Source organism: Schistocerca piceifrons, chromosome 2 (assembly GCF_021461385.2).
Source record: "Schistocerca piceifrons isolate TAMUIC-IGC-003096 chromosome 2, iqSchPice1.1, whole genome shotgun sequence".
Taxonomy (NCBI): domain Eukaryota; kingdom Metazoa; phylum Arthropoda; class Insecta; order Orthoptera; family Acrididae; genus Schistocerca; species Schistocerca piceifrons.
The window spans coordinates 580,368,113-580,390,929 of NC_060139.1; the positions used below are offsets into that span (position 1 = coordinate 580,368,113).

The 22,817-nt window shown below is 38.8% G+C and overlaps 1 protein-coding gene across 3 annotated transcripts in view; it reads right to left on the reverse strand.

Annotated features, from left to right (window-relative positions):
- Window positions 1-625: 625 nt before the first annotated feature.
- Window positions 626-22,817, reverse strand: part of LOC124777015 (thialysine N-epsilon-acetyltransferase-like) — a 56,286-nt gene continuing 34,094 nt past the window's right edge. For all 3 annotated transcript variants that reach the window (XM_047252265.1, XM_047252266.1, XM_047252267.1), the window contains exons 4-6: window positions 14,676-14,798; window positions 13,890-14,056; window positions 626-1,360 (exon numbers count right to left, since the gene is read on the reverse strand). In XM_047252265.1, coding sequence (XP_047108221.1) covers window positions 1,172-1,360; window positions 13,890-14,056; window positions 14,676-14,798 — 479 coding nt within the window. In that variant the 3' untranslated portion in view covers window positions 626-1,171. The remainder of the gene's footprint in view (window positions 1,361-13,889; window positions 14,057-14,675; window positions 14,799-22,817) is intronic.

A 22,817-nucleotide genomic window follows, 5' to 3' on the forward strand; every position in this document is an offset into this window, starting at 1 on the left:
ATCTCTGGGAAAACGGCCTAAATTAATGATGCATTACATAAATGACTAAGAATGTTACATGTTATAGTGACAAATTTATTTATTTTGAGATATTCTCTACCCCCTTACAAACTTTTACTTTTTAGAGCAATGATCTTGCTTACTTCAGATGGCAATATGAGATTAATTTTATTTCACTAAATATCCTCTCTGCACTTCTTCAATGTACTGTTATATTTCTCACCTGTTTGTAACAAAACATTTGTAGAAGTGTCAGTTTGATAATCATGTTTAAAGAATAAAAATTCTTTATTCCAGGTAATCTTATTTGTTAAATTTTAATCTCTCCTCTACATAAACCCATTAATGGCAAAGAAAGAAGTTCTGGTTTTTACATCTGGGAAGAAAAAAATATTGTAGTGATCAGGCCTACAAAGTTTTCTGGACATCAAGCAAATACTGTATCATAAAGACATTAGTTTCCTGATATGTTCAGTTACTTCATAAAAAATTTTATGTATGTACTTTGCTTAAAACAAAGACTGCACAATGCTCTCTAAACTGCTTCTTCAGTAACAGCAGATTTTGGCACAAAACAAGACGGGGAACTGTGAGGGCAATGCCTTCAGTATATTAAACATGTAACTTCATTTGTTCCAACTTTTCCTATTTAAAAGAATTTACTTTATTTCACTATTTGTATACATGAATAGTAATATACAAGTGATAAAATAACAAAACATCTTTCAGTATTTCCCATTTCTTGAACCTCCAATTTATGCACTATATTTTGCACACATATCACATGTTGTAGTTATAAGATATTTTCTTAGAACAGCTAATATGTAAAGTATCACAGCAAAACAAATAAGAGCAGTATCAAAAACACACAAGTCTCAAACACTGGTACACTTCACTTCATAGTGACAGTTCTCACGTATGATGAATTATAATATTTTATCATCTACTCACTAGAATCATTACAATCACAGTTTATCTAAAATTCTGACTTACACAGATTTCTATTTGCAATGACTGATAAGGCTACAAGCATAAAACTTGTAAAACAATTTGCCTCTAGTTATAGTGAGTCACTGCAAATGTTCTTAAAAGAAATATACAAAAAATAAAGCTGATTTATCAGCTAGTGCAAACTGCATAGGAAAAACGCAGCATACTGCCACACAAAAAGTTAGTCCTCTGTTTCTCCCTTATCCTTCTTATAAGCTAATTTTTCCATTGAATCTTTGTTGAGCCGGAAATAGTGCCAACCTTGTTCAGAAGTAAGGTCAACTGCACCTTTTCGTTTGTAAAAATCTTGTGCTGGATTCCAATTAAGAACAACGAAGTCCATTCGGCTGCATCCTGTTTCACATGCTTTCTGAAATGTACATCAAAATTTATAAGAATATTAACACTTCCAACAAAATTAAATTTGATGTGGTGATTATTGTTATGGGAAATTAAGAAAAAGATTCAAAGAAATATGATAGCAACAGTAACTTTACACACATGCTGAAAATTATAAAACGGTAGTTGGTGAATGTGAGCAAAAGTAAAAGCACAAAAACATACTTCAAGGGCCTGAGCAAAAAATGTATACAGGGTGTTACAAAAAGGTACGGCCAAACTTTCAGGAAACATTCCTCACACACAAATAAAGAAAGATGTTATGTGGACATGTGTCCAGAAACGCTTAATTTCCATGTTAGAGCTCATTTTAGTTTCGTCCACCTACGCTCAATGGAGCACGTTGTCATGATTTCATACAGGATACTCTACCTGTGCTGCTAGAACATGTGCTTTTACAAGTACGACACAACATGCAGTTCATGCGCCATGGAGCTCCTGCACATTTCAGTCGAAGTGTTTGTACGCTTCTCAACAACAGATTCGGAGACCAATGGATTGGTAGAGGCGGACCAATTCCATGGCCTCCACACGCTCTCCTGACCTCAACCCTCTTGACTTTCATTTATGGGGGCATTTGAAAGCTCTTGTCTACGGTACCAAATGTAGAGACTCTTCGTGCTCGTATTGTGGACGGCTGTGATACAATACGCCATTCTCCAGGGCTGCATCAGCGCATCAGGGATTCCATGCGACGGAGGGTGGATGCATGTATCCTCACTAACGGAGGACATTTTGAACATTTCCTGTAACAAAGTGTTTGAAGTCACGCTGGTATGTTCTGTTGCTGTGTGTTTTCATTCCATGATTAATGTGATTTGAAGAGAAGTAATAAAATGAGCTCTAACATGGAAAGTAAGTGTTTCCGGACACATGTCCACATAACATATTTTCTTTCTTTGTGTGTGAGGAATGTTTCCTGAAAGTTTGGCCGTATCTTTTTGTAACACCCTGTATAAACACACATGTTGATGCCTTTGAATTGTCTGAAACTGTTTTATGGAGCTGTCACCTTCTCTTATTTGTTTGCTTTACACTGATGTGAAACAAAAAATTTTTTCTGGTGACCTAGAAAATAAGTGTTGCACAACACTGTAAAAAGTTTGCTCTTCAAAATGACAAAGTATTTGTACTTTCACTGACTGGCTCTTTAAAAATTTCTTCTTTCTTCCAGTGGCCAGTCCCATGTTTGCTAAACATCCTAAGTAATAAATAATTTAGAAAAGTAGACAACCCACCAAACTGTAGAAGCATTAAATGTCAACAGACACACAAAAAGGAATGAAAATACCTATAGCTTTCAGCTGAATCTCTTAATGAGCTACAGTTTGCACACCTGCCTGCACCCCCCCCCCCCCCCCCCCCTCTCTCTCTCTCTCTCTCTCTCTCTCTCTCTCTCTCTCTCTCTCTCTCTCTCTCTCTCCCCCCCCCCCCCCCTCTCTCTCTCTCTCTCTCTCTCTCTCTCTCTCTCACACACACACACACACACACACACACACACACACACTTGCATTGTGCCAGCTGAGCAAAAAAAAAAAAGTGGATTGCAGTTCAACATGTAGATGGGTGAGGAGTGTGTTGGGTGAGGTGGATACAAGGAGAGAAGAAGTCCTCATAGCTGGATGTCGGTGACTGAGAACACCTGTGAATGAGGGTCTGATATTGGGAATATTTATCAGAGTCTGCTGGCCAATACCTTTTCAATATCAGCAGCCTCACCCCAAAAAAGCAACAGGTCGTAGTAGCTGGGTGTCGCCATTGGCTGGCAAATGACTTCATTTGTTCTGCTCATGTTGCTCAGTCATTTCCTGAAGAAACCTAGCCACAGCTGTAATACTGCCCAGTTTCACTCTTCAGAGATGCTGGCTAGCATCTTCCAATTTGTCAGCTTCCTGAATGAGCACTCTTGAGCTCTAATAGGTCTTCTTGCTTGACAGTATGTGGTCACCACAATGACGGCACCTCTCTCCCTATGATGTCATTTTGTTGCGTTGATGCCCAATGGTTCATTGCCTCAGACTACTAGGGCACTGCTCAATACTCTGCCTTTCTATGGTTTTTTGCATTACCAGGGAAGATGTCTTACTTTTCACACAGCTAATCCAAATATATTATTTTGTGGTGCAACAGCTGTGCAGAAATTGCAATGGAGCTAGTATACGACATGGCTGCTTTCACAGGTGACCCTCCTCCTGATAGGATAAGTCTGTGACAGGACTAGAGTAGTATGTGCAGGGTGGGTGGGTCGGGCAGGTCATGTGTCTTCACCCCTATGGAAAAGGATGTAACTGTATAAGCAATGGAATACCACTTTAGGAGCAGTGGGTGGCTTCACCCCTATGGAAAAGGATGTTACTGGGTAAGCAATGGGATACCACTTTAGAAGTGGTGGGTGGATGTCCCTTATTTTTGGGACTTATGATAGGTAGTCAAAGCCCTGGTGAAGGACTTGGCTCGGTCGCTACAGTCTGGGATGATGATGATGATGATGATGATGATGATGATGATGATGATGGTGTCCCATTGCCCCATTCCAGCTGGTTCTTGGGAGTATTAGGGGTGTATGAGGATACGGCGCATGAAATTTGTTTGCGGAGTAGGTCTGGGGGATAGTGCCTGTCTGTGAAGGCCTCTGTGGAATCTTCAGCGTACTGGGCATGGGAATTCTTGTCACTGTAGATACACCATCCACAAGTGGCCAGGCTATAAGGAAACAATTTTGCTTCCCTTTAATTTTCCCTTTCACCTTACCTCTCACATTACACAATTTTATACAAGTTTGTATTAGCTTTGCTTTCATACACATCTCATTAATGAACTTTTGTGTATTTGATCAAATAAGCAATATACTAAACCAAAAGAAGACAGGCAATTTTTTACATAGCAAGTAGTGGATAAGTTAATACACAAAAACACACGAGCATTCATAATAACTACACATGCACAGTGAATGGAGGACGATAGGAGGAGAAAGAGAGAGAATAATTTATTAGAGAACAGAAAACCAATAAAATGAAAGAAAAAACTTGTCACATTGTCAAACAGAATAGTTGTCTGGTCTAAACCACCCTGCTACAAATTATGTCTTTAATGTTTAAAGAAATTAACAAAATGGAAATGCAAGACAATACAAGCTCAAGTTAGTAAAAAGAAAACACGGAGTACACACACTCAAACTTGCAAGTAGGAAGCATCTGTTTTTACTGAGCATGTGTTTGTAAGTCCCTTACTGATACTAATATACTTGCATACACTGACAGTGAGTGAAAATTGCAACACCAAGAAGGAGTTGTGCAACATAAATGGAAGTTGGCAGACATGTTTCTATATCTGAACAATTATGTCTATTCATATTTCATGGCAGCCGCATATGAGGGTTGCTAGTAGCATCACTATAAGGATGTAAATCAAGTTTGCTTGAAACACACGCTGTAACCATAGTGAGCATTAGTTACCTTTGAGACTGAACGAGGTGAGTTGATGTAATTCATGAATGCCTTTAAGGTGACAAATCAACACCTCACTAAGTTTCAACGAGGTTATGTAATAGGGCTACAAGATGCTGGATGTTCCTTCTGCAATACTGCAAAAAGACTTGGCAGGAATGTAGTCACTGTACATGATTGCTGGCAGCAATGGTCATGAGAATGGATGGCCACAAGAAGACCAGACTCCAGCTGACGATCTACCAAGAGGGAAAATCATTGTGTTTGGTGTATGGCTCTGGTGCATCAATGCATCTGCAGCAGCAATGTGAATCACAGTTGGCCCATACAACAAACCGTTACAAATCGGTTACTTCAAGGACAGCTCTGAGCGAGATGCCATGTAGCGTGCATTCCACTGACTCCAAACCACTGCCATTTGTGACTTCACTGGTATCAAGCGAGAGCTTATTGAAGGGCAGCATGGAGGTCTGTTGTATTTTCTGGTGAAAGCTTATTCTGCCTCAGTGCCAGTGATGGCTGTGTGTTGGTTAGGAGGAGGCCAGTTGAGGGCATGTAAGTAATCTGCTGCGTGATCGACACGCTGGATGGTCTGGGGTGCTATTTCGTATGACAGCAGGAGCACTCTTGTAGTTATCCCATGCACCCTGACAGCAAATTTGTATGTCAGCTTGATGAATCGATCCATGTTGTGCTGCAGTTCATGAACAGCATTCCAGTGGTATTTTCCAAGAGGACAAAACTTGCCCACGCACTGTTGCTGTAACCCAACATCCTGTACAGAGTGTCAACATGTTGCCTCAGCCTGCTCAATCACCAGATCTGTCTCCAACCAAGCACATAAGGGACATCATCAGACTATAGCTCCAGTGTCATCCACAAACAGCATTAACCATCTCTGCATTGACCAACCAAGTACAACACGCATGGAACTCCATCCCACAAACTGACATCCAGAACCTGTACAACACAATGCATGGATGTTACCATGCTTGCACTCAACATTCTGATGGTTAGACTGGTTATTAATGTACCAGTATTTCACATTTGCAATGGCTTATCTCACACTTACATTAACCTTTGAGTTTGACATGTAAATCTCTTAAATATGTTACCTAACAAATGTATTCCTGAAATTTCATTACTCTACATTACTTTTTTTGTGTTGTGAATTTTTTTTTCCATCAGTGTATATACAGTCTTAAAAGTAATAATGCACATGAGGTAGTACTCTTTCATCATCATCATCATCATCATCATCATCATCATCATCATTTAAGACTGATTATGCCTTTCAGCGTTCAGTCTGGAGCATAGCCCCCCTTATACAGTTACTCCATGATCCCCTATTCAGTGCTAACATTGGTGCCTCTTCTGATGTTAAACCTATTACTTCAAAATCATTCTTAACCGAATCCAGGTACCGTCTCCTCGGTCTGCCCTGACTCCTCCTACCCTCTACTGCTGAATCCATGAGTCTCTTGGGTAACCTTGTTTCTCCGATGCGTGTAACATGACCCCACCATCTAAGCCTGTTCGCCCTGACTGCTACATCTATAGAGTTCATTCCCAGTTTTTCTTTGAGTTCCTCATTGTGGACACCCTCCTGCCATTGTTCCCATCTACTAGTACCTGCAATCATCCTAGCTACTTTCATATCTGTAACCTCAACCTTGTTGATAAGGTAACCTGAATCCACCTAGCTTTCGCTCCCATACAACAGAGTTGGTCAAAAGATTGAACGGTGCACAGATAACTTAGTCTTGGTACTGACTTCCTTCTTGCAGAAGAGAGTAGATCGTAGCTGAGTGCTCACTGCATTAGCTTTGCTACACCTCGCTTCCAGTTCTTTCACTATGTTGCCATCCTGTGACAATATGCATCCTAAGTACTTGAAACCTTTCACCTGTTCTAACTTTGTTCCTCCTATTTGGCACTCAATCCATTTATATTTCTTTCCCACTGACATTACTTTCGTTTTGGAGATGCTAATCTTCATACCATAGTCCTTACATTTATGATCTAGCTCTGAAATATTACTTTGCAAACTTTCAATCGAATCTGCCATCACAACTAAGTCATCTGCATATGCAAGACTGCTTATTTTGTGTTCACATATCTTAATCTCACCCAGTCAGTCTATTGTTTTCAACATATGATCCATAAATATTATGAACAACAGTGGAGACAGGTTGCAGTCTTGTCTTACCCCTGAAACTACTCTGAACCATGAACTCAATTTACCGTCAACTCTAACTGCTGCCTGACTATCCATGTAAAGACCTTTAATTGCTTGCAAAAGTTTGCCTCCTATTCCATAATCTTGTAGAACAGACAATAACTTCCTCCTAGGAGCCCGGTCATATGCCTTTTCTAGATCTATAAAGCATAGATACAATTCCCTGTTCCACTCATAACACTTCTCCATTATTTGCCGTAAGCTAAAGATCTGGTCCTGACAACCTCTAAGAGGCCTAAACCCACACTGATTTTCATCCAATTGGTCCTCAACTAATACTCGCATTTTCCTTTCAACAATACCTAAGAAGATTTTACCCACAACGCTGATTAAAGAGATACCTCTGTAGTTGTTACAATCTTTTCTGTTTCCATGTTTAAAGGTTGGTGTGATTACTGCTTTTGTCCAGTCTGATGGAACCTGTCCCAACTCCCAGGCCATTTCAATTACCCTGTGTAGCCATTTAAGACCTGACATTCCACTGTATTTGATGAGTTCCGACTTAATTTCATCCACCCCAGCCGCTTTATTGCACTGCAATCTATTGACCATTTTTTCCACTTCCTCAAATGTGATCCTATTTTCATCATCATTCCTATCCCATTCTACCTCGAAATCTGAAACATTACTGATCGCATTTTCACCTACATTGAGCAACTCTTCAAAATATTCCCTCCATCTGCCCAAGGCATCCACAGGATTCACCAGCAGTTTTCCTGACCTGTCCAAAATACTTGTCATTTCCTTCTTACCTCCCTTTCGAAGACTGCTAATTACACTCCAGAATGGTTTTCCAGCAGCTTGACCCATAGTCTCCAACCTGTTTCCAAAGTCTTCCCACGATTTCTTCTTGGATGCTGCAATTATCTGTTTGGCTTTGTTTCTTTCTTCAACATAACTTTCTCTGTCTACCTGGGTTCTGGTATGTAGCCATTTTTGATACGCCTTCTTTTTCCTTTTACAGGCTGCCTTGACTGTATCATTCCACCAAGCTGTATGCTTCATCCTACTTTTACACACTACTGTTCCAAGACATTCTTTAGCCACTTCTAGTACTGTGTCCCTGTACCTTGTCCATTCCTTTCCCAATGACTGTAATTGACTACATTCAACTAACTGGTACCTTTCTGAGATCGCTGTTATGTACTTGTGCCTGATTTCCTTATCCTGAAGTTTCTCCACTCTTATCCTCCTACATATGGACCTGACCTCCTGCACTTTCGGCCTCACAATCCCAATTTCACTGCAGATTAAATAATGATCAGTGTCATCAAAGAATCCCCTGAATACATGTGTGTCCCTCACAGCCTTCCTGAATTCCTGATCTGTTGTTATATAGTCAATGACAGATCTGGTTCCCCTGCCTTCCCAAGTATACCGGTGAATGTTCTTATGTTTAAAAAAGGAGTTTGTGATTACTAAGCCCATACTGGCACAGAAATCCAAGAGTTGTTTCCCGTACTCTTTCAACAGACTTAAAAAGTTATGCCAACTTCTGACACTGTGTGTGTGGCTGCTGTGGCTATTTTCATTCCCCATGGCGTTGCTCTTACACACACTTTTCCCTGTCTTCAAACACACACATTTCTATTATTCTTTTTTGTGGATGATAATATGGCCACACTGACTGAAACCTTCCTCGTTGGGCATCAGGTCATCTAGTACTCCCAGCCAGTACCTTGTTCTTTATTTCCAACTTCACAGAAGTTCTACTTCTTACTTAGCAAGACAAGTAGGCCTGGAAGAAAGGATATTGTGGAGAAATAGTTTAGCCAAAGTCTAGCGGACTGGTTCCAGTTTGGAAAGGAGGAGATAAGTACCAGCAGAAGCGAAACTATGAGCGCAGGATTTGATTTGCCCTGGGTAGCTCAGGTGTAAGAGCAATGCTTACGAAAGAAAGTTCTGGACCGGTACCCAGTTTTAATCTGCCTAGCTGTTTCCTAATACGAGTATATGAGCTACTAGGGTGACTGGCAATTGTCTGATACATGCAAGTCCACACAGAGCAAGTTAGCTATATGGAAGAGTTAGCAATGTGTCAGATTTACAACTGCAACAGAAATGGGAAACTAACATTTTGACACTGAGCCTTTTTTTCCACTAAGGTGAAAGCAGAAAAGCTACAGTATCTTGAGTGCATTGTTGATGACATGCAAACATTTATATTATTGTGATTTGCCTTTACTGTAGTAGCAGCAATGAAGTTATAGAAAAAAGAAGTACTTTTTGTGTTTGATTGCTAAATGAATTAAAACTGGCTAAAACAGTAAAGAAAAAAAGAGTGAAAAAAGTAATCATCTATGATCTACCCTTTTCATTTACATAAAAACAAATAACTGCCATTAATGAGAAAAGGAAAATTGATGGGGAAAACGTGAAACAGGAATATATTATAATGTAGAGTTACAGAAAAGTTTAGCTCAAATATAAAAGAAGGTAGCCAGGACATGTTAGAATGACTGCATAGCAATTATTTCCATTTGTTAAGACTGGCTGAAATGGACAAATGCGAGGCACCAAGTCTTCCATTACCAAATTTTCCCCCCCAAAAATAGATACTTATGACAAGGTGAGAGAAATACCTACAGTTATAGAGTTGAAGGTTCTTCACAAGCCAATTCAAGAGGAAAAGTATGACTAATAGAATCATCTGGAAAAAACTCCAGTTTTAGAAACTTAATAAGATCAATTCAGCAAAAGTGGCATTAAAGAAGACTTAAAGTGTCATGACAGACAAATGTAAGAGCAACAGAATACCGATTGGAATAGCTGAGAATCTGATAACTGTTATGTTGGAAACTGTAGTTTTCAAGACAGAAATAAAAAGTGAAATAAGGCCAACTATTTAAAACTGACAAGTCAAGACCTCATCAAAATGCATACAGGGGAATCAATTATGATCATGGGATAATTAGTAATATGCAGGCATCAGGTTCCAGAATTATACTTCACACTCTTTTATTTATGTTGAGAGGCTTTGGTAAGATATGTTTAAGGATAATTTAAGAAAATATTAGTGCAAATACTTGATGGTTTGTACATTGTTTGATTAATGACTGAAACAAACTTGCAGGTAGCAAATTATTTAAATTAATCAATTTCTCTGCTCAATAGTCATTGATTAAAGAAAATAATTAAAAGTTCAAACTTTTTTATACATATGAGTAATTTGTTAAGGAAGGTTTTTTTTTTAAAATTAATTTAGTAACCGGTCTTCCAATTGGTTCAATGCACCTCACCATGATCTCCTCTCTTTTGCCAATATTCTTCTCAGAGTAACACCTACACGCAATATCTTCAATTATTTGTTCTATGTATTCTAATATCTGCCTGTCCCTACAATTTTTATACCTTTACCACTCATGTCTTCCTACATATCGTATCACACTATTGCTTCTTCTAGTTAGTGTTTTCTACATATTACTTTTCTCACAGAGTCTATGGAGGACCTCTTTGTTTCACATCTTGTCAATCATTTTGATTCTCTTCATTTCCAGTTCTCCCACAGTCCACGATTCACTTCAATTCTACACTGTACTGCACGAATTCATAATCAGAAGTATCTTTGTCAAATTAAGACCCATGTTTGACACTAGTACACTTCTTTTAGTGAAGAATACCCCCCACCCCCCCCCCCCCCGGCCCTGCCCCCCCCTCTCTTTTCTTCCCCCCCTCTGTGTGTGTGTGTGTGTGTGTGTGTGTGTGTGTGTGTGTGTATACATGAGCAATAGTCTGCTACTTATATCCTCCTTGCTTTGTACATCTTGTGTTATTTTACTTCCAAGCTGGCAGATTTCCTTTACCATGGCATGCTCTTCAATTTTCTCACTTATCTCACTTCTATTGCTCCATAATGCCTTTGTCTTTCTGTGCATCACTCTCAATCCATATTCTGCACAATTCCATTAAATAGATTATATACTGTAAATGGATAGATAAAAAATATACTCACTAAGCACCAGCAGAAGAAGAAACACACAAAAAAAGGTTTTGCATATGCAAGCTTTTGGAGACAGTGGCTATTTCTTCTGGCAGAAGGGCTGAAGGAGAAGGAAGAGGGGTGAAGGAAAAGGACTGGAGAGATTTAGGAAAAGGAGTAGAGTTCCACAGTCACCCAGAATCTTGCGTCAGGGGAGATTTATCAGATGGTATCAGAAGAAAAGACATTGTTGGGGCTGCACCAGACGAGGTTTGAAAGCCTGAGAACTTAAAGGTGGAAGACAGGGTAATATGCAAGACAGATTACTGCTAAAACATCATGCATGAGTTAATGAGAGAGAAAAGCTAAGTGCATTGTATGTATTTGAGGTGGGAGGGGGAAGGCGACAAATAGACAGGTCAAAAAATGAAAGATGCAGAAAGCTAAAAAGGTGTAGTTACTGCGAAGAAATGCTGTGACACAAGAAATTAACATAAATTAAGGTCATGTGGGCAGTGAGAACCAAGGACATGTTGTAGCATTACTTCCCACCTGTGGAGTTCTGAGAAACTGGTGTCTGGGGGAAGAAGTCAGATGGCATGTGTGGTGAAACAGTCACCAAGGTCACAACTGTCATGTTGTACAGTATACTTTGTGCTGCCGGTATACACCACCTCCCTGGCCCATTTATCCTAACTGGTAACTTAGTGGTAGTCATGCTGATGTAAAAGGCCGAACACTCTTTACATAACAGCTGATATATGGCGCGTGTCATTTCACAGGTGGCTCTCCCTTTAATAGTATATGTTTTGCCAGTTACATACCTGGTATAGGTACTGACAGGAAGGTACAAAGGGCAAGTCTTGCAGCAGGGATGGTCACAGGGATAGGAGCCACAGAGTAGGGAGATGGGTGCAGGAGCAGCACACCGTCAGAAAAGGAAATTGCGGAGTTTGGGAGGGCGACAAAATACTATTCCAAGGGTGGTGGACAAAACCTCAGACAGAATGGATGTCTTTTCAGAGCATGATTTTAAGAAGTCATAGCTTTGCCAAAGTAGCTGATTAATACATTCAACACCAGGATAATAATTAATGACAAATAGTGTATTCTGAAGTTGTTTTTTGGAGGGATCAGTAGTACCAGGGTTGGATGTGATAGCCCATGAAATCTGCTTTTGAACTAGGCTGATGAAGTAATTAGACCCAGAGAAGGCTGAGGTGAGAATGGTGGTGCATTGCTGTAAACAGTCTGCAGCCAAACAAATATGTTTGGCTCAAATTCCAAGCTGTATGGGAGGTAATGCTTGATATGGAAAGGATGGTAACTGTCAAAATGTAAATACTGTTGTTTGTTAGTAGATTTAAAGTGAACAGAAGTGTGTAGCTGACCTTCAGTGAGGATGAGATCAACGTCTACGAAAGTAGCATGGGATTTGGAATAGGATCATGCGAAATTTAAAAGGGAGAATGTATTTAGAGATTCCAGGAATTTTAACAGGTCTGCCTCCCATGAGTTCATATGGCACAGAGCCGGCCAGGATGGCCGAGCGGTTCTAGGCGCTTCAGTCTGGAACCACGCAACCGCTACGGTCGCAGGTTCAAATCCTGCCTTGGTCATGGATGTGTGTGATGTCCTTAGGTTAGTCAGGTTTAAGTAGTTCTAAGTTCTAGGGGACTGATGACCTTAGAAGTTAAGTCCCATAGTGCTCAGAGCCATTTGAATCATATGACACAGATGTCAACAAGTGCCAAAAATTGATTATTTTCTATGTTATATGAAATAGATCATGTAGCACTTTTCCATTTTTCTATACAATAGCAATTTCATCTGCAAATCTTATTACTGGATTTTAATGCCACTTCTTGATTTTTTTAATTTCCTTCATTGTTCTTCAATATACAGAATGACTACTAGAGAAGAGAGACAATCATCATTTTATGGCCTAATTATCTGAACACTTCACTCTTGGCCTTTCAAGGTTATGAGTCCCTCTTGATTCTTGTACATGTAGTATATCACCTGTCTTTCTTTGCTACACATACCAACGTTTCTGAGAATTTCAAACACCTTGCACCATTTTAAGTTGTTGAACAAATTTTGTAGGTTGACAGATCCCACAAAAAACTCTTGAATTTTCTTAAGTCTTACATCTATTATCAAGTGTATCATCAGAACTGCCTCTCTGCTGCTTTTATATTTCCTACAGCCCAGCTTATCATTGTCTAAGAGAGCTTCAGTTTTCTTATCCCTTCTTCCGTGTACCATTCAGGTCAACAACCTGAATACATGAGCTGTCAAGCGGAGTGTGCAGTAGTTCTCACTTTTGTCTGCCTTAGCTATCTGTGGGATAGAGCAGATAATTTTTCTCTGAAAACTTGATGGCATATCTCCAGAGTCTTTTTCAGTTACCAGTCCTACAATGATTTTAGAAATTCTGCTAGAAAGTTATCTAACCCTTCTGCCTCCTGACATTTCATCTTCTATCAAGCTATCGGACAGTTCTTCCTCTCTTTGTAGGTACCCCCAATGTACTCTTTCAATCCGTCTACTCTCTCCTCAAACAAAGGTGTCCATTAAATGAAAATACAGACAGTTAAAAAAAATCACACCATTAGATCCCTTCACTGTGTACTATTACTTCTGAAGTGTAGTCACCTCAGAAAAAATACTGTGTGTGTGTGGGGGGGGGGGGGGGGGGGGGGGGGCCAAAATCATTGTCACCATATGCAGTCCCACTGCGGAGTGAGAAATCTCTATTGGTGATCTCACACAACCAACAGAGCCTCTTCTCTAGAGCTATGTTTAAAAAAGTTTAATGAAAAAAATGTTCATCTCAACACAATGTATGTTATAAATAAAATATTATATTCTGAGAACATTAAAAGCTACTCACCGTAACCACTTTATCAAAAAGTGCAGAACCAAGCCCAACACTCCTATAATCTGGTGTTACATAGAGATCTTCTAGGAACATTGATTTACCATTCCAAGTAGAGTATCCATAAAAGTATATTGCATATGCGATCAGTTGGCGAGTTTTGGTTACAGCATCTTCTAATCCTTAAAGCATAAAATGTAGGATATGTTAACAAACATTAAGATGAAAGAGTTACTAGAGTATTTATAATTAACTGCATTTTTCTTTATGTACTTTATACAAGTAACAACTTTTCTGATGTAGAGATTCTTTTCTCATTGATTGCAGTAAGATGACATGTTGCATTGCAGACAAGACACAACAAAAAGAGTTACACATTTAGCTTAGCCTTTTCCTGAAAGGAAACACACACATTCACAGAAGCAAGCATACCTCACGCACACATGACCGCCCAGCGTACCTCATGCACGTGTGACCGCTACGTCTGGCCAGAGACAGCAGTCATGTGTGAAGGAGGTGTGCTTGCTTGTGTGAATGTGTGTGTTCCCTATCCGAAAAATGCTTTGGCTGAAAGCTCAGTTGTAACAGTACTTTTGTTGTGTCTGTCTGCAACTCAATGGATCATCTGTATCACGCATAACAATCTATCCTCTCGTAACAGTCTATCCTTTCCGTAATATTGTTGATATTTCAACCCAGACTTTGAGTTGTTTTGTTATAATAATGGTAAATCTCCAAAATTATTAGCATACAAAAATGAACTATTAAGTCTTTAAAAATTGGCAGTATTATAATACTAACCAAAAGCTCCTCTCTTTTCTTCTTTGTCTGGAACAACAGCATCTTCTTCTGGTCCTGCAGCAACTTCTGCCACATAACAGTGGAAGAACGGGTGTCTGGAATCAAATCCGTCTTCTTCAAGTGCTAAACATTTAAAAAGAAGATCGTTACCAAGATCTTGTAATTGCTTCCAAGTATAGCTCATTTAAAAAAGACCACAAGTTTCATTGTGTAAATATACATCTACATACATACTCTACCTGTACTGAGTATGGTAGAAAATACTTTGTTCTAAGGCTCATCATCCCCTTTCCTGTTCTATTCGCAAATGGAACGAGTGTAAAATGATTGCCTGTATGTGTCTATAAAAGGCCTGATCCCATTATTTTGTTGTTACAGTTCTTACACAAGATGAACATTAGATGCAGCTTAGAATCATTCTGCAGCCTGTTGCAAATACTGGCTCTGTAAACTTCTTCACAAGTGTTTCACAACAAAGACAGTCATCTTTCTGCCAAGGTTTTGAATTTGCGTTCATTTCTGTAAATTCTCATGTGGCTAAACTAACCAGTAACATCAGCAGCACACTTCGATTTGCATCAATGCTTCCCTTTACTCTGACTTGGTAAGCATCCACTACAGCAGTACTCAAGAATGAGTCGCATAAGTAATCTGTATGTAATTCTGCTTTATAGGTGAGCTGCATTTTCTCAGAACTCTTCCAATCCAACCGTACTCAACTATTTGTCTTTCTTACAGCTGACCTAATGTGCTCACTTGATTTCAAGTCATTCTGCAATTTTCCATCTTGATAATTAATGACAGTCAGGCAACATATCATTAACACTGTGTTCACACATTCCAGTAATATTTCCCCTACCTACTTGCATGTCCTTACATTGATATACATTTCAAGCAAGTTGCCATTGATTGCACAAAATATAAATTCTGTCAAGGTCATCCTGCATCCCCTACAGTCACTCAATGACAAGACTTTTCCCTACACAGCAGCTTCGTCAGTGAACAGTCTCAGATCTATGACCACCTTATACAACAGATCATTTATGTACATGGAGAACAGAGGTGGTTCTGTCACATTGCAATGGAGTGCTCCTGTGATTACCTTTGTCGTTGATGAAAACTCACCATCAGAGACAACATACTGTTTGTATTACTGAAAAAGTTTTCATGCCAGTCACATATTTGAGAATCTATTTCCTACACATGGATCTACGTTGACTGTCTGCAGTGTGGTACAGCGTTTTACACTTTCTGGAATCTAAAAATATACAATTTACCCATTGGCCTATATATCCATGATGTGAATGATATTGTAACAGACAAGAAAGAGGTGCATTTTCCATGATTGATGCTTTCTAAGTCCATGCTGATTTATGAACAGAAGCTTTTCTCTCTCTAGGAATTATGGGACACAATGGAAAAAGAAACCTCTCTCAAAAGTAGTTTTAACATTTTTTGGTGTAAATTGATAGATTCAGTAGTGTTTGGCTTCCAGGTCTCACAACTATTTCAGTTATAATGAACTTCTGTTATCTGAAAGCTAGCTGTGATTTTCTAAATGGATAAAGCAATCTTGTGTCTATGGACAGACAAATCTGGAGTTGTGCCGTTTGGGGCTTTATCAATGTAATGACTGCTTGAATGGTTCACAGGCATTGCATCAGATACTCTAGTGTAAGCTGCACAACGGGACAGCTACGTGTCAACTTCTGTCAGTGAGCACCTGAAGATGACGAGCAGCTGTCTTTTGTAAATATTTTGCACTTTACACAAAACTACGACTTCTGCCCTACCCCCCCCCCCCCCCACCCCACCCACTGTCTCATGTATTCATGTACTACAATGCCCTGCATGCTCCCTAACTTTTAGTCAAAACTGTTTGTCTCTAGTACCAGCAGATATTATGTTAACACAGGAGAACTGCTAAGCTTTTTTTTTTTAATATACCTTTCATGGCAGGTAACTACAATGTTCACAACAGGTGAATTTCTAATTAACATCATACAGATGGAAATAATATGCTACTCACAAAAATTGCCTTAATTAGCATTTTTTCTGAAGTATCAAATCTAGTGTCATACAGTGGTATCCAGCATACTCGCTACAACTTGCGAGCACCATAATACACTATTTTACAAAATATTTTTGTGCTCCCATAGTTAGTAATGCTCAACCATGATATTATTGGACTTGGCAGTTATTGGAAACGTGGTGAAGTTACAATGATGAATAAGAAAAGCGCATTGCTGGACTTTCCAATTTGTTGCGCTTATACTATCAACCCTGATTACACATTGACCCAAGATAAGCTGACCAAAGTGCCCTAACTCCCCTATGCAATAATATTGTGGTCGAGTAATTTGTTACTACATAACATAAACCATCTGTTGGAATAATGTGTGTCTTATTTTTGTCCCATATGGTAAGATGTTTTTTGTGATTTTTTCACAGAGATTCAAACTGAGTTGCTTTTATGTTGCCATTTTTTATTTTTGAAGAGGACAGAGAAGTTATTTTTTAATTTGGATCAGATTATGTTAAACCTGCTTGCAAATGATTTTTTAAGTAATGGTACACAAAACTCTGTTCCTTAACAATGAAACTGTTACCTGGAGAGCTGCCGTTTTATGTGCTGATGTAACAGAGTTTCATCTTAACTACAAAATAGATGTGCTTGCTTCTACTAACTTAAATGATGAAATGACAAGTGCAAATATAAATACAAATGAATGCTACACATTTAGTGCACTGCAGGCTGAAAATACTATTTTCTTCTTCACAAATACTGGTTTTTACTTTCATTTTGGTGATTTGGTTACACTCATAGCCAGACGAGGACATGTTCCACCTTCCTGCCTCAAAAGTTAACAGTTTTCTCTTAAGTTAGGAGGAATATGAGGTGGCTGATTTGAGCAGTGCTGTCCTCACTTGGATCAATGGCAGTTTAGTGCTGTGAGATTCATCTCTCATGAAAGTCATAACACTGTGGACATTATAGATTTCACACAGTCTCTCAAGTTCCTTTGCTAATGTGCAGATTTCAGAACAAGTTAATTACTACTCAGAATGTGTGCACAAATTTTTTTCATAAAATAATATTTTGTTAGTCCTTGGATCTCATCATGACGCTCTTTATTCTCTGACCATTGAAGGCCTCTTGTAGCAAAAGTAGAGTGGCTGACAACAGAGGGTGGACACCGACTAACTGTGCAGCCACTGCACCTACCAACAGATGTTGACTGCTGCGCTGCTTTCCACAACCCTCAAAGTTTATAGAATTCATTGTTTTAATACACGGAAACATAACCACCTCTCTTTGGCTTTGTTTCATCCATTTATGCTTGGACTAAGTATTCTTTAAGAACATGCTCTTAAATAAATTGAGAGTTTAAAGCAAGCCAAGTTTTGTCACCTCACTTACACTTAAGTAAGAGAATTCTTGCTGCTGAAAAATTTAACAGAGGTCAATGTGACTGACTTGTTACATCATGTTATGTGAATGTCTCTAAATTAAAGGTAGAACACCAATAATGAATAACATTACAAATTGGGTGGAGAAACAAAACAGCTGCTAAAACAACTAACTGTAAACTTGAGGAGCTTTCCTCATTCAAAAGGAGGTGATTCCATGTCAAGCAGTATCGGGGTCTCCATTCAACCATCTCAAATTTTGTTTAAATCTTCTATGCTGGTTTGCTATGTGAGCAGCAGAGGTATCTAAATTTTTAGACCACATATTTTAAAAATTATTTATGGCAACCTTTTAAGTGAAGGGATGACAAAAATGTTGCAGTGACATTTCAAAACTTTTGGCCAAGTTTGAACTGCTCTATTTCAAAGAAAAATTGTGGCATAGCTGCAAAACTGGGGAAGACAGTTGAACATTTTGCAGTGTACACATTCTGTAAGTTTTATGCCATTTGAGCCATTATTTTTACTCCAAGCAAACTCAAAGTGATCAATAAATTTTACTTTGACAAAATTTCTCCCATGTATAAGTACCTCGTTCTCTTTATGTACATTGTTTAGGAAGCTTTCCTTTTGTGATTTTACTAGCTTGTCAATAAAACCTGTAATTTTTATCACTAATAAATTTTATGCATCCCAAAAGGCTTTTGAGATGTTTCAATGGACAGTTCAAAAAAGTTCATGTTTGATCCCCGATCAACATATCACGAATATACGTATGACTTGTGAAACATCACTGGTTCAGCAGTACTTTTCTCAGATGCAGTCATTATAAAAACTGATAGCTTTGGAAATATAGAAAGACCCAAACATAACCTGGGAGTCTATGCTAAGTATCCAAAAGCCTTGGGAACTTACTGAAGAAACTTATACAAAGCTTGGCAACAGTTATTAAGGACCCATTAGGGAACTTGAAATAAGTCTGTAACCCATGACTTAACTTGACTTGTTATTGGATTTAGCACCTTACAATAAGGATATCAACTTTCTTTACTAACTGGTAGTGTCAATATCCACCATGGACCTAAGCAAGATTTGAATTTCATTATGACTCATAAATACTTAAAAATTCCTATGTTTTATGATACCTCAAAATAATGATCTGCTTGAGAGAGTTACTGGATAATTGTAAGACATTTGAGCAAAAGCAAATATGGAAATTTCAAATTTTGTAGAAAGAAGAATGGTCTTTCAAATAACAATTAACACATGTATGCACCAGGCATACTTTTCACGAAACAAGAGTTTAAAAGTCACTTTTTTTTCCCCTCCAGCAAATTATTGTTTGGTCAACTTCAGCCCAACAATCTCAAAACCTATAAGCCCACAATTAATACTACTTGCAGGTTTTATAACAAGCTACTAGACAACAAAGTCACAAAAGGAGAACTTCCTACTTAAACTTGGGAGAAGCTTTGTAACAACAAAATTTACTGATGTCTTTGGAGTGCCACTTGGAGCAAAAATACAGGATCAAACACTTAAAACTTACAGAATGCACACAAGGCAAACTTTCAACCATTTTACCAAGTTTTCAGCTTTAATCATAATTATCCATAGAAATAAACTACTTCAAACGTGACCAAAACTTTTCGAATATCAGAATGACATTTTATCACCCTTGACAATGTTCCTACTCACAAAATACTAGTTTTGGGGCTACATACCTCCCTTTCACTGGCTGTTTAGTAAACCTACAAACAAACTGTGAACAAAATGTATGAGTCAAGTGGAGAACATCACTAAACCTAGACTACTTGACGTGGAATGACCAGATATAGTTGCAAGCAACAAATCATCAAAACCTTATGTGTGTAGTTACTGCTGCCATGCAATAAATTATAAAGAGAAGGCATGTACTGAATTTTGTCTAGTGACACTAATCTCAATATTAACAATATAAAAATGAAATTGCTTGTTATACTATTCATGAGAGTAACACTGCTAAGTGGGTAAATTAGCAGGTAATAATTATACACTATTGGTGTAGTTAAATGAAAAAAGTGTGAAAAGAACTACTGAAAAATATGTTAGAATAAATATTAAAAGTTCCCACCACGAACCTACTACAGTGTCGTAGCAGGCGGAGAGGTGATACTCCGACGTGGCGCGTCCCAGGTGGCAGATAGGGGGGTCCTCACCGGCTTGCCGGCGGACTTGAGCGAAATAAAATAGCTCTCGCAGACCAAACACACAACATCAAGAAATCCATTAGTGTCTGTTCTGGTATCCAGCGACTAGTGGTCTGCGTCTGTTTACCTAGTTGGTGCGGCAGTGAAATATGGCTTGATCTCAACAATCAAGTCTGCAATTACCGTGATCTTGTTGAAGGTCACCACAACCAACTTCAACTTGAAGTAATCATGATGGAACAAATGGAAAGAAATCCGCTACCCCAGGCCCCAGTCAACGGACTGGACTTTCCTGGTCATCGGATTCTGGGGGACCAGGAACATCATGAGGAGAAGAGTCGGAGCTTCTCAAAACCTATTCGCAAGCACTACCTTGGCACTCTCAATGCAAACACTCTGTTCAAACTTGGAAAACTAAAACAACTGACAGACATGCTAGATAAATTTCACATCAAAATTCTTGCCATCCAAGAGACGCGCTTCGTAGATGAAAACCATTTCGACACAGAACATTACAGGATTTACAAAGGTAAACTTGCTGTCATAAGAGGAACACCATTATTGAGGAACACCATTATTGTTTGGTACAGGGTTTGCAGTACACAAATCAGTCATGGATAACATCATAGACTTCAATTCAATATCAGAACGTATCTCGACACTGTCCTTCAAATCAGGTAATAAAGCATACACAATTATCAACGCACATGCACCTACAAATGACCATAACAGAAAGAAGCCACAAGAAATTGAAGACTTCTGGGAAGACATGGAGGAAGTAACTAACAACGTACCAGAAAGACATGCGAAAATTGTAATGGGTGATTTCAATGGTAAGGAGAGAAAATTCAGAGAAATAACAGGCCCATACTCAGCACATATTCGCACGAACAGAAATGGGGAACACCTCATAAAATATTGTCAAAACTTTAACCTCAAAATCATGTCAACACAATTTCAAAAACCAAGACGAAAACTTACAACATGGAAAGCACCCAACACAGTGTGGGGAGAATTTCAGATTGATCATGTGGCCATATCCAAGAAAAATTCGCGGGAAATTCTAAATGTCAGAACACGTAAAGGAGTCTTTGAGTCTGATCATTATTTGCTACAAGTTAAGATTAGGCCAATCCCAAGACTGAAACATACAGCGCAAAACAAAATAGTCAAACCTGATCCGGAATACTTGAAGATAAACAGGGATAAAATCGTTGAAGAAATTAATAGGCACTCAATAGACACATGGACAGATCTGACGAAGGCAGTTCAGAAGACTATGTGCTGGGGACAACCACCTAGAAAACGCAAACATAGGTGGTGGAACGCAAAGTGTGATGAAGCCATTGAGAGAAGAAAGCAAGCATGGGACAAGTTCAGTAGCTACAGAAATTCAGAAACATGGAAAGAATTTCACGAAGTTCAGAAACTAGCATCGAAGGAAATCAGAAGGGAAAAACGAGCATATGACAATAACAGACTAAAAGAAATTGAGGAAGATTTCAAAAGAAATAACACAAGAAATTTTTACAGAACTTTCAAAGAAAATATTAAGGGCTATCAACCCCCTAGCCTCTGCTTCCGAAGAACAGATGGATCCCTGGAAACAAACACAAAAGAAAACTGTAAAATTCTCAAACATTACTTTGATAAACTTCTTAATTGCAAAAAACCTACAGGAAAATTAACATTCCAAAAGACCACATCTAATGCCGATTCTGATCCACCCACAATAGAAGAGATAGAGGAAATCATAAAACAAATGAAAAATAACAGAGCTGCCGGAGAAGATGGTATTATCGCCGAGATCTGGAAACTCCAAGATGAAAACATCACCAAAAAAATCCATAAGATTATCTCCGAAATTTGGATGACAGAGAAAGTGCCAGAGGAATGGAAATGTGCATTGATCCATCCGTTACATAAAAAGGGTGATAAGTCAGATCCAAACAATTACAGAGGCATTTCGCTAGTACCAGTTACATACAAAATTTTCTCTAAGGTGCTATTAAACAGACTAGAACCACAAGCAGATCTGCAAATTGGGGAATACCAGGCAGGCTTCAGAAAAGGGAGATCATGCATCGAACAGATCTGGAACTTGAGAACACTTTTGAAAGTCAGACAGGCAAGAAACACTGTAGTAACCTTTGTGGACTTTAAAAAAGCATATGATTCCATAGACAGACAGACACTCTTTGACGTACTGGAAGAATATGGTATCGACAGAAAAACCAGGGCACTTATACAACAGACGCTTACAGACACTACCTCCAAGATTAAGTTCATGGGAGAAATTTTGGAACCCTTCCACATACACACAGGTGTCCGACAAGGAGACGGGCTCTCACCAATCCTGTTCAACATGGTGTTAGACAAAATTATCAAGCAGTGGGAGGAACAAGTTAAAGGAATACAGCTGGGAAGAACACGTGAAACCAAAACAATCATAAAATGTCTGGCATTTGCAGATGATATAGCCATACTCAGCAATAATACACAGGAGGCAAAGGAAGCACTGGAATGCTTGCATGAAATAGCT